The 14,176-nt window shown below is 46.1% G+C and overlaps 1 protein-coding gene across 1 annotated transcript; it reads right to left on the bottom strand.

Annotated features, from left to right (window-relative positions):
- Positions 1 to 10,675: 10,675 nt before the first annotated feature.
- On the bottom strand, positions 10,676 to 12,111 carry LOC140208480 (probable G-protein coupled receptor 139). Its single transcript, XM_072277168.1, has 2 exons — positions 12,045 to 12,111; positions 10,676 to 11,586 (listed from the first exon to the last, which is right to left on the bottom strand). Exons 1-2 carry the CDS (start codon positions 12,109 to 12,111, stop codon positions 10,676 to 10,678), a joined length of 978 nt encoding a protein of 325 aa, XP_072133269.1.
- Between the last annotated feature and the right edge of the window lie 2,065 nt (positions 12,112 to 14,176).

Consider the following 14,176-nt stretch of genomic DNA (forward strand, 5'->3'; position numbering starts at 1 on the left):
GGTCCAGTGAGATGGAGGAACTGAGCGAAATACATGTTAGTAGGAAAGTGGTGTTAGGTAAATTGAAGGGATTGAAGGCAGATAAATCCCCAGGGCCGGATGGTCTGCATCCCAGGGTGCTTAAGGAAGTAGCCCAAGAAATAGTGGATGCATTAGTGATAATCTTTCAAAACTCGTTAGATTCTGGACTAGTTCCTGAGGATTGGAGGGTGGCTAATGTAACTCCACTTTTTAAAAAAGGAGGGAGAGAGAAACCGGGGAATTATAGGCCGGTTAGCCTAACGTCGGTGGTGGGGAAACTGCTGGAGTCAGTTATCAAGGATGTGATAACAGCACATTTGGAAAGCGGTGAAATGATCGGACAAAGTCAGCATGGATTTGTGAAAGGAAAATCATGTCTGACGAATCTCATAGAATTTTTTGAGGATGTAACTAGTAGAGTGGATAGGGGAGAACCAGTGGATGTGTTATATTTGGATTTTCAGAAGGCTTTTGACAAGGTCCCACACAGGAGATTAGTGTGCAAACTTAAAGCACACGGTATTGGGGGTAAGGTATTGGTGTGGGTGGAGAGTTGGCTAGCAGACAGGAAGCAAAGAGTGGGAATAAACGGGACCTTTTCAGAATGGCAGGCGGTGACTAGTGGGGTACCGCAAGGCTCAGTGCAGGGACCCCAGTTGTTTACAATATATATTAATGACTTGGATGAGGGAATTAAATGCAGCATCTCCAAGTTTGCAGATGACACGAAGCTGGGTGGCAGTGTTAGCTGTGAGGAGGATGCTAAGAGGATGCAGGGTGACTTGGATAGGTTGGGTGAGTGGGCAAATTCATGGCAGATGCAATTTAATGTGGATAAATGTGAAGTTATCCACTTTGGTGGCAAAAATAGGAAAACAGATTATTATCTGAATGGTGGCCGATTAGGAAAAGGGGAGGTGCAACGTGACCTGGGTGTCATTATACGCCAGTCATTGAAAGTGGACATGCAGGTACAGCAGGCAGTGAAAAAGGCGAATGGTATGCTGGCATTTATAGCGAGAGGATTCGAGTACGGGAGCAGGGAGGTACTACTGCAGTTGTACAAGGCCTTGGTGAGAGCACACCTGGAGTATTGTGTGCAGTCTTGGTCCCCTAATCTGAGGAAAGACATCCTTGCCATAGAGGGAGTACAGAGAAGGTTCACCAGATTGATTCCTGGGATGGCAGGACTTTCATATGAAGAAAGACTGGATGAACTGGGCTTGTACTCGTTGGAATTTAGAAGATTGAGGGGGGATCTGATTGAAACGTATAAGATCCTAAAGGGATTGGACAGGCTAGATGCAGGAAGATTATTCCCGATGTTGGGGAAGTCCAGAACGAGGGGTCACAGTTTGAGGATAAAGGGGAAGCCTTTTAGGACCGAGATTAGGAAAAACTTCTTCACACAGAGAGTGGTGAATCTGTAGAATTCTCTGCCACAGGAAACAGTTGAGGCCAGTTCATTGGCTATATTTAAGAGGGAGTTAGATATGGCCCTTGTGGCTACGGGGGTCAGGGGGTATGGAGGGAAGGCTGGGGCGGTGTTCTGAGTTGGATGATCAGCCATGATCATAACAAATGGCGGTGCAGGCTCGAAGGGCCGAATGGCCTACTCCTGCACCTATTTTCTCTGTTTCTATGTTTCTATTATTGAAAATAAACAAAAAATACATTAAAGTAATCAAGTCAACGTATCAACATGTAGAATAAGAGTTGAACTAACTGATTAACCAAGCTAAACGATATATCAATAATAATAAGAAAAAAAGGACAAAATGTTAAAACTTTTTTTTTGGAAAAAGGAAAGAAGGAAAAAAGAACCCCTGCTAACTGAAACAAACCCAAAAAAAACACTAACAAAAAAAAAAAGAAAAGGAAAAAAAAACATTGGGAGCACAACCCCGGAGCTATACGCCATACAAGCTTCCCTTCTTCAAATTAATTAACGCTTCAGCCAGCACCTCAGCTCCAACAACAAAAAGCAGAATTTCCGCAATTCAATTCCAATCCCCATTCCCAGTGCGAAATTTCGGCCCATTGTCTCCGTTTCTGCCACATGAGCCCACTCTCAGGTTGGAGGTGTAAACTGCAAACTTACATTCTGCCTTTGGAACCTGCAGTCTTATGGCATGAACACAGATATCTCAGTATTCCGGTGTTTTCCCTCTCCCCCGTCCCTCTTCTTCATTTCACCACTCTGGCCTCCTACTCTTCTTCTCACTTCCAGTCACCTCCCTCCGGTCCTCTCCTACTTTCCTTTCTCCCATGATCCACTTTCTCCTATGAAATTCCATCTTTTCCAGCTCTTTGTTTTTTCCCATTATCACCCCAGCCACATTTCAGCCACCTATCCTACACATCTTCTTCACCTATTACCTTCTAGCTTGTCCTTTTCGGCCTCCTCCCAACTTACTCATTGAGGCATCTCGGCACCTTTTATTCCATACTGGAACAGGGTTGCAGCCCGAAACGTGAACTTTTTGTTCATTTTGATGCATGCTACCTGACCTGGTGAACTCCTCCAGCATTTTGTGTGAGCTCAAAATCGATTCAGTCCGTCACGTGGTGAACCAGGTACACTGAATGTTTGCACCGATATGAAATAAATAATTCAATCGCCCTACACGTGACCCTCGAACTGGTGCAATTGCTTAAAACGACAGAGCATCTGCATTCATTACCTCTGTAACAACAGTGACAATTGTTTTGCAGATGCACTGCATTGGTAGCGTTGACAGTGAGGTAGATAGTCGTGCTTACTTGTGTAATGCCCTGTTTCGTGTGTTTGCTGTTGTGCTGTAGGCATTTCATTTTGTGCTCTTCTTTGTGAACTACTTGTTTTCATATTTGTTTGGGTTACTGTTGAAGTTAAGAGATAGGAGAAATGTGTGCCATACAATTAGGATGGTCGGATTAAGGGGAGGTTTTCTCTGGTAAGGGGCATTAAGGTTGGGCTTGAGTTTTTTTGGTTAGAGAGGAGATGAAGAGAGAAGACGCTGAGAAGAACCGGTCGTAGCGTACGATCTGGTGGGAGACCCGTTTGTTCGAGATGGGTTGCGAGCGACGTTCGGAGGGTGGTGTGGGCGTTCACGTTGACCGGGGGCTCAGTGCGTGGGTGCAGAGTTCAAGATGAGCTCCAACTTGTTGCACATTTGACTGTTTAATTAGAAAGGTTCCTTTTCTTTTTGTTATTGTTTACCAACCCCTTAGTTAAGATTCTTAAATATAATTCCTTTAAACGTGTGCTGTGCAAAGTCTGTTATTTCGCGGCATTAATTTGTAACAGGGTAGCAATTGACACAGCATCCACACAAACCGGGGTTTGGGGTAGGAGCGATCGTGCCTCAATCGCACGAGTTTGGCATGGCCGGAGGTTGCCTTCGCTCTGCCAGGGTGCTTCATTGTAGGGGCTCATCCGGGATCGATTTCGCTGGATGCTGTGTGATTGCCCTGAGCGCTAATCCAATGGGTTCTGTGTTTGTGTTAAATTATTGTTTGGTAAAGTGATTACGATACGTGGTTATGGAAGCTGCACGGGTGGAGCGGAGCTTTGATAAAGTGGCGGTCAAAGACTTTGTTCTAGTTCGGACTAGAACTGAAGTAACTGCAGTAAAACTGCATGGTACAATTGGGGTCCCGGGACAGGAGTCGGTCGCGGGTTGTCCATACTTTGCGGGAGGACGGGAGTGAAGGCGAGCGTGCTGAATCGGAAGCTGAGCTTCCCGTAGTTGGGGTCGGAGACTTTAAAGACAAGTTGCTATCGTTTCTGCGGAGCGAGGGGCAGGAGTGGTCTGAGTAGAGGGTCTAATGAGTCTTCCAGCGAGGGCTGAGCATTTTGAGTTTGTGGCCCTTACCTCCCTGACGAATAAAAGGCAAGATACCCAGTTTCAAAGTCTCAGCTACCGTAGGCTCAGCCTGTTGTCAGGAATGAAGCCCACCCCTGAAGGAAAGAGGAGTATGAGGCTTGGGCATGGAATACATCTAAATTGCTGGATAAGGGGCAGTGCTCTAATGATGAAGAACGACAGCGATTGAAGGGGCCGGCTGTTGACGTAGTGAGATCCATAAAGACACTGAACCACTGAGCTACCACTGCGGCCTACGTACAAATGCTAGAATAGGCGTTTGGTTCGATGGGAAACCCACTGGAGCTTATGACGGGATTTCAGAACATGTTTCAGGAGCGGGGGAGGGGTGCTGTCGGGAGGTTCTGCCTACATTATTCGCCGAGAGATGCAGCTAAATTGCTTGCGGCGTAGAGGGGCCATTCAAACGGCTGAGAGGAGCCACTGGCGAAAAGCGCACATTCACCGGACCTGATCGCTTGGCTTTCCGAATGTCTCGTAAGAGGTGCCCTCTTCCCTCGTTTGTCCAGCTGATCAGAGATCTAAGAGAGGAAGAAAACTTGATGGAGGCGCGGGAGGCCTCCGTCCACAGGGTGCAGTCCTCGGTAGCGGTCCACTTGGCTAAGGTGATCACTGATAACACACACCGAGGAATGGTGAACGAGCTTGTGGCAGAGTTCAGAACTGAGATGTCCTGGTTGTTATCATCGGGTGCGCACCCGCTCACCCTCCTCCGTACGGTAGAGCTGATAGGGAAGCGGACCCCTAAAGGGGCAATCTACACAGAGGGCTGCTCGTGGCCGGGATCCCGCGAGAAGGGGAGCGGCCGGTATCGTCTGTTATAACTGTGGTGAAGAGGGACACCAGGCGGGACTGTGAACGGCGGAACCTCTCGGAGAGTGAGCTCCAGAAGACGGCGAAGAGGAGTCAGGCTTACCTGCTGGGGTACTGGTGAGGCCCGAGCTGCAGAAGCCCTGGGTTGTACAGGTGAGCACGATGACAGAGAGTGTCAGGAACACTTCGGAGCGGGAGGTCACCCTCAGGCGGGGTATGCCAATGGCGCACCTCATTCCGGTGACGGTAATGTCTAGTGTTCCCATGAGGCAAGCCGGGGAGAACTTCTCCCCGGGAAAGGGAAAGTTGACAGCCAAGTCATTCAACTTTGGTTACTCCCCGGTACCTGGAGGCTGGAAGAGGAGGTTGATAGAGAAGATATTGAAGCTGAAAGATGCATTTTCTACTGACGAGTTTGATGTGGGTTGTTTCAAGAACACTCGCCACTCTATCGGGGTGACAGAGGACACCCCGCTCAGAGAAAAGTCACGGTGACTGGCACCTGCGGAAGGACGTTCGGCAGCATCTGCAGTATGAAAGAAGCCGGGATCATCATTGAGTCCCGAATCCCTTACGCGTCTCCAATAGTGGTGGCCAGGAAGAAGAACGGGAAGATACGGAGAGGTGTTTTCGATCGGACTCTGAACACGGTTCCAGTCCCCGTCGACTAAACAGCCCCGAGCACCGAGGACACGCTGGCTTGCCTGAATGGCGCGACGTGGTTCAGGGTGCTGGACTTGAGCAGTGTGTATTAACAGAAACCCATGAGAGAGACTGAAGTATCAGCAGCAGGGAAGAGTAGACCGACCACCGCCGCTGAACGACGTATGGATTCGGACGCTGAGGAAATGGGGGTGTGGTGTACGCTGCCCTTTGCTAGCTCCCCACTAATTCAGGAAGAGTCTTCTCACACTTCTCACACAGAGGCAGGTGAAATCCGGGGGCCGATCTGTGAACAGGCAGGATTCCAGCTGGACCTCGAAAGGATCCTGGTCTCTAAAGTAACTGGGCTGAAGCTGACTATCCTAATTAGATGGCACACATTGTCTTATCTTTTATCTTCAGCAGTGACCCAAACAAACATGAGAACAGAACAGAGCGCTCTTATATCACTGCCAAAATGAAATACATACAGCATAACAGTACAAATGTGAACCAGGGCATTACACACTCCCCTCCCCCACCCCCCCGCCCCCAGCAAAATGGTCATGTCCTCATGACTTTGAAATAATATGTCATCCAATCGTTAATAACACTGTTTACAAAGGAATTTCGTGATGTCGGAAGCTCCAATCCATTTGTAAATGGTAGTGACATATCTCACTAGGGGGATAGTCTGAACCCTCTGTTCCCCCGGTGCTACAGAGGCCAGCCGATCTGGGGTCTCCTGACTCTTTGAGACCTCCGTGTACCATCATCTATGTCTTCAGTTTCAGATGTTCCTTGGGATACTCCATGGCGAGGTCTCCCCCGGTCCATCACTCATGCCTTTGGCAACTCGGGTCCCTCTGCCACTCGGCTGAGCTCAGCTTCAATCCCAGGTACTTTACAGCCCAGGGTCCCCTCGAGGTCCAGCTTTGCTCCTATATAAGCTGTTATAAGAAAGTCACATTCAAAGCAGGCAAAGAAAATTCGTTGTCAAAGTGCGTATGTTACACTATGCTACCCTGAGATCTTTTTCCTGCAGGCGTTCACGAGAAAGTAACGATGATCATCCCTATCATGGGGCTAAACAGTGGGAAAAAGAATGAATTTGAAATTTCAATCCATTTGGAAGCAAATTGCCTGTTACTTTTGTGGACGGTCCACGGGTCCCACTAGTCGAAACTATTCTTTGAATGTTTGCACCTGTCTCGGAATGTCTTCCTGAGCTGCAGACAAAATGTCCCGAAAGCCCATCCATCTGACCATTTCATCCATTGTTAAAAAAGACCATAATACCATAATACTTAGGAGCAGAAGTAGCCCTTTCGGCCCATCGAGTCTGCTCCACCGTTCAATCATGGGCTAATCCACTCCATCCAGTTATCCCCACTCCCCTGCCTTCTCCCCATACCCTTTGATGCCCTGGCTAATCAAGAACCTATCTATCTCTGCCTTAAATACACCCAATGACTTGGCCTCCACAGCCGCACGTGGCAACAGATTCCACAGAGTTACCACCCTCTGACAAAAGTAATTTCTCCGCATTTCAGTTCTAAAAGGAAGTCCTTCAATCCTGAAGTCATGCCTTCTTGTCCTGGAATCCCCTACCATGGGAAACACCTTAGCCATATCTAATCTGTTTAGGCCTTTTAAAATTTGCAATGTTTCTATGAGAACCCCCTCATTCTCATTCCCCCCCCTCAAAGTATGCGTGCCCGTAGTGTTTGTCTGCCGCTATGAATATTTAATCACTTGTCTCCATGGTGACGTTTAATGCTCCTTAGATTGGAAATTGGTAACCGTTTTACTTTTGTCGCTTCTACCAAGTTACAGTGACAAAAACAAAACTTCGTTCTGCATGCCACCCATGTAGGTCATTTCACTACGAAAGTACATTGAGGAAAAATGGGGATAAAATAACACTCATTTAAGGATTCTTTCATGCCCATTATTAAATGCTATTTATTGATTTTGTGCAGGTGCACAGTCTGTTTACAGGTTACAGTTCCAGAAATTTATAGTTTACTGATTCTGTTTACAGTTACTGCTCTATAGCTGTGCTAAGTATGCACGCAGAAAGCGAATATCAGGATTGTATGTGGTGACATGTTTGTAGGCTGATTATAATTTTACTTTGAACTTCGTATCGTGTTCCACTTGCAGGGAACATGAAGAGTAGGTTGTAAATAAGGTGCGAGGGTCATGTCGAGGTGGACTGTGAGATCAAAAGTTCAATTTATTTGCGTGAGCTCTGTTCACTAATCTTTACACAATGGGACAGAAATTTCTTGAGCCCTGGTGGGCTGTTGACGGAGCTTTGTACCATTTGCATGATTGTAGGGGCCGGGAGCAGAACAACGTGAGTGTGCAGGGGCTTCGACAACGACGGCCGCTTTGCCGAGGAAGAAGTAGACAAGAAGCAGCTGAAGTCAGAGTGCATTTTTAGGCCAGGGTCTTCGACAGGAACCATCCTCCTTGAAAGAAAAGGAAGAAAGAGACACCAAAGGTAGAAATTAAACTGTCTTCGCAGATGAAATCGCTACCACCACGTCTGGCAGTGCCTGCCCGATATGGGCAACTCTCTGCCATAGAAAAAAAACAAGAACATTTCCTCTCTGCTGTTATTAAAATATTGTTTCTCTGATCATAACTCAATTATTTTTTTTCTTATGATATATATCTTTACATTTCTTCTGATTTCTTTTTCACAGCTGAACTGTTTGACCCATCTGTGCCACTTTTGATAAATGTACCTCGATCATGTTACCTTTCAGTCTCCTTGGCTCCTGGAGAAAAACGAACGGCCGGCCCATCGAATAATGCAAACAAGGTAAACATTGTTTACCACGACACCCATATTGAAAGGGAAGATGCACTGCTGCTTTATGAAACATACGGTAAGTTGTTTCCCTGCGGGTGTATCATGTGTAGTTCAGGTGATGACAGTACGCTACAGGTATGATGGCACCTCTTGAGTGTGCGGACATCAGATATCTGAATGTTGCCTGGGAGGGAATATTTCAGTTATATGGAGGGATTGAGAAGTTTGAGAGTTGAGTTCCTTTGGCGTGGAACAGGCTGAGCAGAACATAACCGTGGAATTCAAATAGTGAAAGGTTTAAATGGCAGCAACTTGGCCCGAGGACGGAGGTGTCAAAAGGCAGCGGCCTTTGGCTTATTGTAAATAGCAGGGATAAAAAGGTTTCCTTGCCCCCTCGGTTACTGCCATTAGATATGACCATTGTTAGGCATGGGACAGACTCTCACAACCCTTTATAAACATGTGGACATGCCGTAGCATCGCCAAGATAGTGAAGAACACGAAGAAGTGCTAGCAAATTGGAGCTAGACATGAGAATCTAGATTAACTTGGAATATTTTCCCTAAGGCTTCGGGTTCTGGGGGAGACGTGACAAAAGTTTATAAAATCAGGAACGCAATTTACTGTCGACAGCCTGAATCATTTTCTCAACCTGAAAATGAAAAACAAAAATACTCGAGGACACGCACATTGGATGAGAGGGGATGTGTTTAAAGGAGGTACGTTGGGCAAATTAATATAACCAGATGCCAATGGAAGTTTATGTATCATGCCAGACAGCACGGATTAGTTGAGCCCTCCTCCTCCGACTTTCAAATCTCTTACTAGCTCTTCTTTCAGTTAGTCCTGGCGAAGGGTCTCGGCCCGAAACGTCGACTCTACCTCTTCCTAGAGATGCTGCCTGGCCTGCTGCGTTCACCAGCAACTTTGATGTGTGTTGCACGGATTAGTTGAATTTGGTTTCATGGTGGACACCGATTATCATGGACCAGAAGTTCCTGTGCTGTGTTCTGAGAGAATCGGAACAGGCTGTGTCTGTATTCCTCGGGTGGAAGAATTACATTCCTGAGACCTGCATGACCTTAAGCGGCAAAAAGGTACATATAAACGTATTATCACGTTTGGGAGGGTAATAATGGAGAGGACACCGTTTCAGTTAAGGGACAGTCATTTGAAGCAATGTAGAGAGATGTTACTTTTGTCAGACTGGGTGAATCCCTGCAATCCCTGCCAGGGAGGCTGGTGACGGCTAGAGTATCGGAGGCATTGGAATACACGCAAATACAGTGTTTGTGTAGGTGGCCTGGGGGGCTTGATTGGAGACCAGAGCAGCGGAAGAACTGACTCCTGAGTAAATCAGCCACAATTATATTGAACAATTCTGCTCCTAAGCCTTGTGGGTTAATGACCGTCCGAGTCAGCTCATGGGCGGGATTCAGTTGGACCAGAGTTACTTGCAGAAACAAGTACTGTCGCCGACGGGGTGATCTACAGAAAAATGTTTCGTTTGACCGAGTAGGCAACGAAGTGACAGCTGGAATGCAGGTTATGGGCGTGTGGGGTATGTGCTTTGGAAGGGATGATGAATGTGTCGAAAATGTTCTAACTGGAGAGAAAACTCAAAAATAAAAGATGCATTTGGACATCAGTTCTGGATTCGCTGGAGCGAACTTGCAGCTTAATTCGGTAGCAGCGAAGGCAAATGGCATCTATTTTAAGAGGAGTGGAATTTGATCCCACAGAAGTTGTGGAGACCAAGCTCCCGGATGTGGTTAAGAGAAAGTTTGAAAGGCTCTTAACTGGTGAATGTGCGAACGATTTCCGAGAGGAGGACGGAAATTGGGGTTGAGGAACAGATCACCTAAGCGGAAGAGCTCGAAAGCACGACTGGTCCAATGCTGCTCCTATGTCCTGTGGTTTAATTACTGTCTGAGTTCACCATCGGCCCACTTTCTACACACGATAATTGGATCTTGGGGGACATTCCGTGCGCATGTCTTATGGTCTAATGGAAAACATCACCAATTCACTGCACCCGGGTACACTGGATAATTAAAGTTGATGCTGTCTGCTCATTTGGTTTAGAAAGACGTGCCAATGTTGGATAGACTAAGACAAGTCTCTTTACGAGATTGCCTACTTACTCCGAGCATGGACCAGGTCCAATCTGATCTCCCAGAGACTTGGGATGTATTCCGATCGTTCTCCGCCTGACGCCAGCATTTCTGAGAGGTGAGCATTAACGCTGCAGTGTGGGAATCATAATCGAAAGGTGTGTAGCGGAGCGGGGAGCGTTAACATGGTGGGAAAACAACTGAAAAACAATACAGTTTTAATAATTGGTAGGAGGCGCTTTCTGGAGCTTCGGGTGCCAAAGGGTCTGTTCCCGTGCCGCGGCTCTTAAGAGTTTAATACCAATTTTGTTCTTTCAGCTGCTACGTTATCCGATGCCCGCCGGTTCTGCAGTGTCAACGTGGAAAACGCTCCCACCGGCTTTGAACATAACTTAGATATTTTGTTTATTAATTTGTTGAATAATTGACGTGAGCGGATATTTCGCTGCGCGGATGAACTGCTGTCTGAACCTGGACTGAGTCACCCCATAAATAAACGTGTTTGTGCAGCAACTTAACATCATCAGCATCTCTCCAGAGTGTTGGAAAATGTATTCCGAATCGTTGTAATTATTTTGATCCAATACGGCAACTATGTAATACAGGAATTCGGCAAATTTTACCGACCACAGGATGACGAAGCTTCCAGAGATGGTGAGAAGTAAGATTACAGACCTCCTCCTGCTCTCCATCTCCGGGTCACTGCGGTTCTCCGCCTTGTTCTGACCCCTCAGCCCCTTACGGACGCGACTAGTCACTAAAATGTGCCTGACTGTCAGAGCGTTCAGCAGTAGTATTAACACGAATGGGAGTAATGGCATAAGAACGGTAGCGAGCCAGTCATATCCCACCCAGCCGGGATGCGTATAGTAGCTTGGCTTTATAATACAGTCCCAGGGTATATTGTCAATCACTTTCACAGGACGATATCGAAAGAAGTAGGACACATTTTTAAAACAGAGCAGAGCGCCGGTTGTTGTCAGAACCACAGCCGCAGTTTTCCCGGTGCAATACTTTGCTTTCCGTTTCTGGCAACAGATGGCGACAAACCGATCAAACGTAAAAGTGACAGTGAACCAGACAGAACAGTCTGTGGCTGCCACTCCCAGAGTAGAGATCACACTGCATACAGGGGTGATGTCCAGGAAGGTCCCGGGGAAGTAATAATAACTGACCCGCCACAATATGACCTCAAAGATGATGGTGAGTAGATCCGCCGTTGCCATGGCCACCAGGTAGCGAATGGTGCAGGTGGAGAGGCCGCACTTTCCCCGGGACAGGATCACAATCGCCACTAAATTCACTGGGGGAAAAACAAAAACAAAAAAAAAATGAGTGAAATACTGTATCGCAGCTCCGTGAGTCTCTGTGCAGAGATAAACGGAAAAGATCCTCCTTGACCGTTCGTCACCCGCCCACATGGGCCCCAGTTTTCTCGCTTCTTTTAAATTCTGCATTACTCTAGGTTGGAGGGTTCCGTCGCACTATAGCAAGGAATGCAATCAGAAATAATTAACTAATGCATTAATTCATTAAAACTGGCGGCCATGAATCCACAAAAGGAAGCCATCTCCCCGATCTTCCTTTCTACACCTGTTGTAACTGATGGTTTATTTTCAGCCGAGATCACGGAGCTTGAAAATGAACACAGTTTTGTCATCGTGTCTGCAGTGCACTCAACGATCCACCGACATCACAACACTGTTTGAACCAAAGAACGTGTACATAGAATAACAATTTTCACTTATTCTATGTTCTTACCAGGAACACCAATAATGAAAATGATCATGTAATATATTTTTCTCATGCTGTAAAATGCTTCAAGCATTCTGTGTGGAATTCAGCCTGTCTCCCAGCTGCCCGCGATCTCGCTGAAGAAACTCTGAGCTGATGAATCTCATTCATTTATACTCGCTCCAGCACGCTGAATACTCAATACTACACAATCTGACGTGTCTTCCAACAGCGGGGGTAAAATCTAACATGATGTCATTCAAGTAAAATCCCAATTGTGATAGCTTGACAAGGGATTGCAAAATCTCAAAGACGAAGAAGTGACGATTGGAGAATTCAGTGAATGTTGTTGCGAAACACTCTCGGTCTTCCCTCCCAGTTCTATGGTTGTTATTGTTGATCATGTCCACTACAAGCCTTCATAGACATTTTCATCATAAACTTATGCTATGCTGCTATTGGGCTGCTCTGTTTCACACAAAATGCTGGAGGATCTCGGCAATTCAGGAACATATTTGAAAAGAATAAAGTCGAAAGTATAAAGTTCCGGGCCAAGTGCCTTCTTCAGGACTGAGAAGGAAGGGACAAGATGCCAGAATAACAAAAAAAAAATGGCTGCAGGGTGGACGGGAAACAGCCCGTTGGACGGTAACAGGTGAAAATTACCATGAATTTTCCCATCACCCACCGCTGCTTTGGAAACGACTATCATCGTTCTTTCAATTATTAAGTCACGTCAATCCAATGTGAGCAGGAAGGTTTTTTAATGTATTTTGTGTAGACATGATTTGGGTTGCAAGCATGGCGAACAACGATGGCGTCTTTTATTGATTGTTCGGTGTTAAGCCTGAGAGCTGCCTTACAACACATTGGGTATGCAGTAGAAATGAAAAAACGAAGGCTGGAAGACTTGTTGAAACACATACAGTACTTTGGAGTCCAGTAGTGCTATTAACTAATAATATTTATTAGCAACTACTCAATACAGTAATATAAATGTAGATGAATCAAACAGGTTAGTAATGATTATATATAAGTAAATAAATCAGTAAGTGTGGAAATATATGTGAAAAACCAAGCTTCGTTAAGTCTTGGGGTAAAAATATACAGTCTTACGAGGATGAGTAAAGTTCAGTTCAGTTCATTTCGTGGTGTTGAGTTGAGGAGTGATGGAGAGAGAGGCGGGAGGGAGAGAGATCTCAGCTGAGCTGACACCGTCGATCTTCTCGTTGTCCTCCGAAATCCTTCAAATATCACCGACAAAGGGGACCGGTTTTCTGTGTGGAAATATCAGCTCATGCAAGGGTGGACACATGGACAACACCCCACCGGTCACTCCATTTTCTCATTGCAAGAGCGACTGATCGATCTGCCTGATCAATCCTCCAAAAACCCACTTTTCCTGATGGCACAACAAAGCTCATTCAGTGTCCAAAACATGCGTCTTAGGTCTATATTATCTGACCTCCTATTTATCTTACCGTACTGGGTACCCCTGTCATTCAAATAACTCCTCCTTCCCTTCTCTGTGTAAGAAATGTACAAGCAGGCAAATGTCCTTGAGAAGTACAAACACGCTGCCGAAAAATCAGAACATCGATTGTCCATCAAATAACGCCGCCCTCGGTCACCATAGCAACTTACAAGCTGTTTCGGTGCTGCCTCTCTCCAGCCCTGCAGAAATCCAAAAGGTAGTCAGTTTTCTCTCGTGCTTTAAAGTGACAGTCGAAACGTCAGTCTTCGTCTCTCTCTCTTTCTCTCTCTCTCTCTTTTCAAAACAACATCTGGGTATTAAATACCTCTCTCTCTCTTTTCAAAACCACAGCTCATAGGGGTAATCGATCACAGTTCATAGGGGTGATTCAGGACCCTGTCACATTGGTGTGAAATGAAAACAACACTGAAACAAGACGAGTGTGAACAGAGTGGATGGGAATACAGCTGACTGAAAGCAAAGGACCTGCATGGGTGTTATGGGAAAAGGAACATCAACACATTAATGATATGCATTGTTGTGGACAGATTTCCCTATGAATAACTGAAATAAATTCGCACCTGAAAAATAAAACGGAGAGTTACAAGCTATGGGAATGCAGAAAGAAAAGAGTGTCTTAATGTGTTGATGAAACATCAAGCCACAACGGAACACCCACAAAATA

Source organism: Mobula birostris, chromosome 13 (assembly GCF_030028105.1).
Source record: "Mobula birostris isolate sMobBir1 chromosome 13, sMobBir1.hap1, whole genome shotgun sequence".
NCBI lineage: Eukaryota > Metazoa > Chordata > Chondrichthyes > Myliobatiformes > Myliobatidae > Mobula > Mobula birostris.

What these genes read in the sequence shown, in the direction of transcription:
- LOC140208480 (XM_072277168.1), bottom strand. Translation starts at nt 12,111, where the DNA reads ATGCTTGAAGCATTTTACAGCATGAGAAAAATATATTACATGATCATT. An exon ending in TTTCATTATTGGTGTTCCTG is followed by an intron (nt 11,587 to 12,044) that starts GTAAGAACATAG and finishes TTTTTCCCCCAG; the next exon opens with TGAATTTAGTGGCGATTGTG.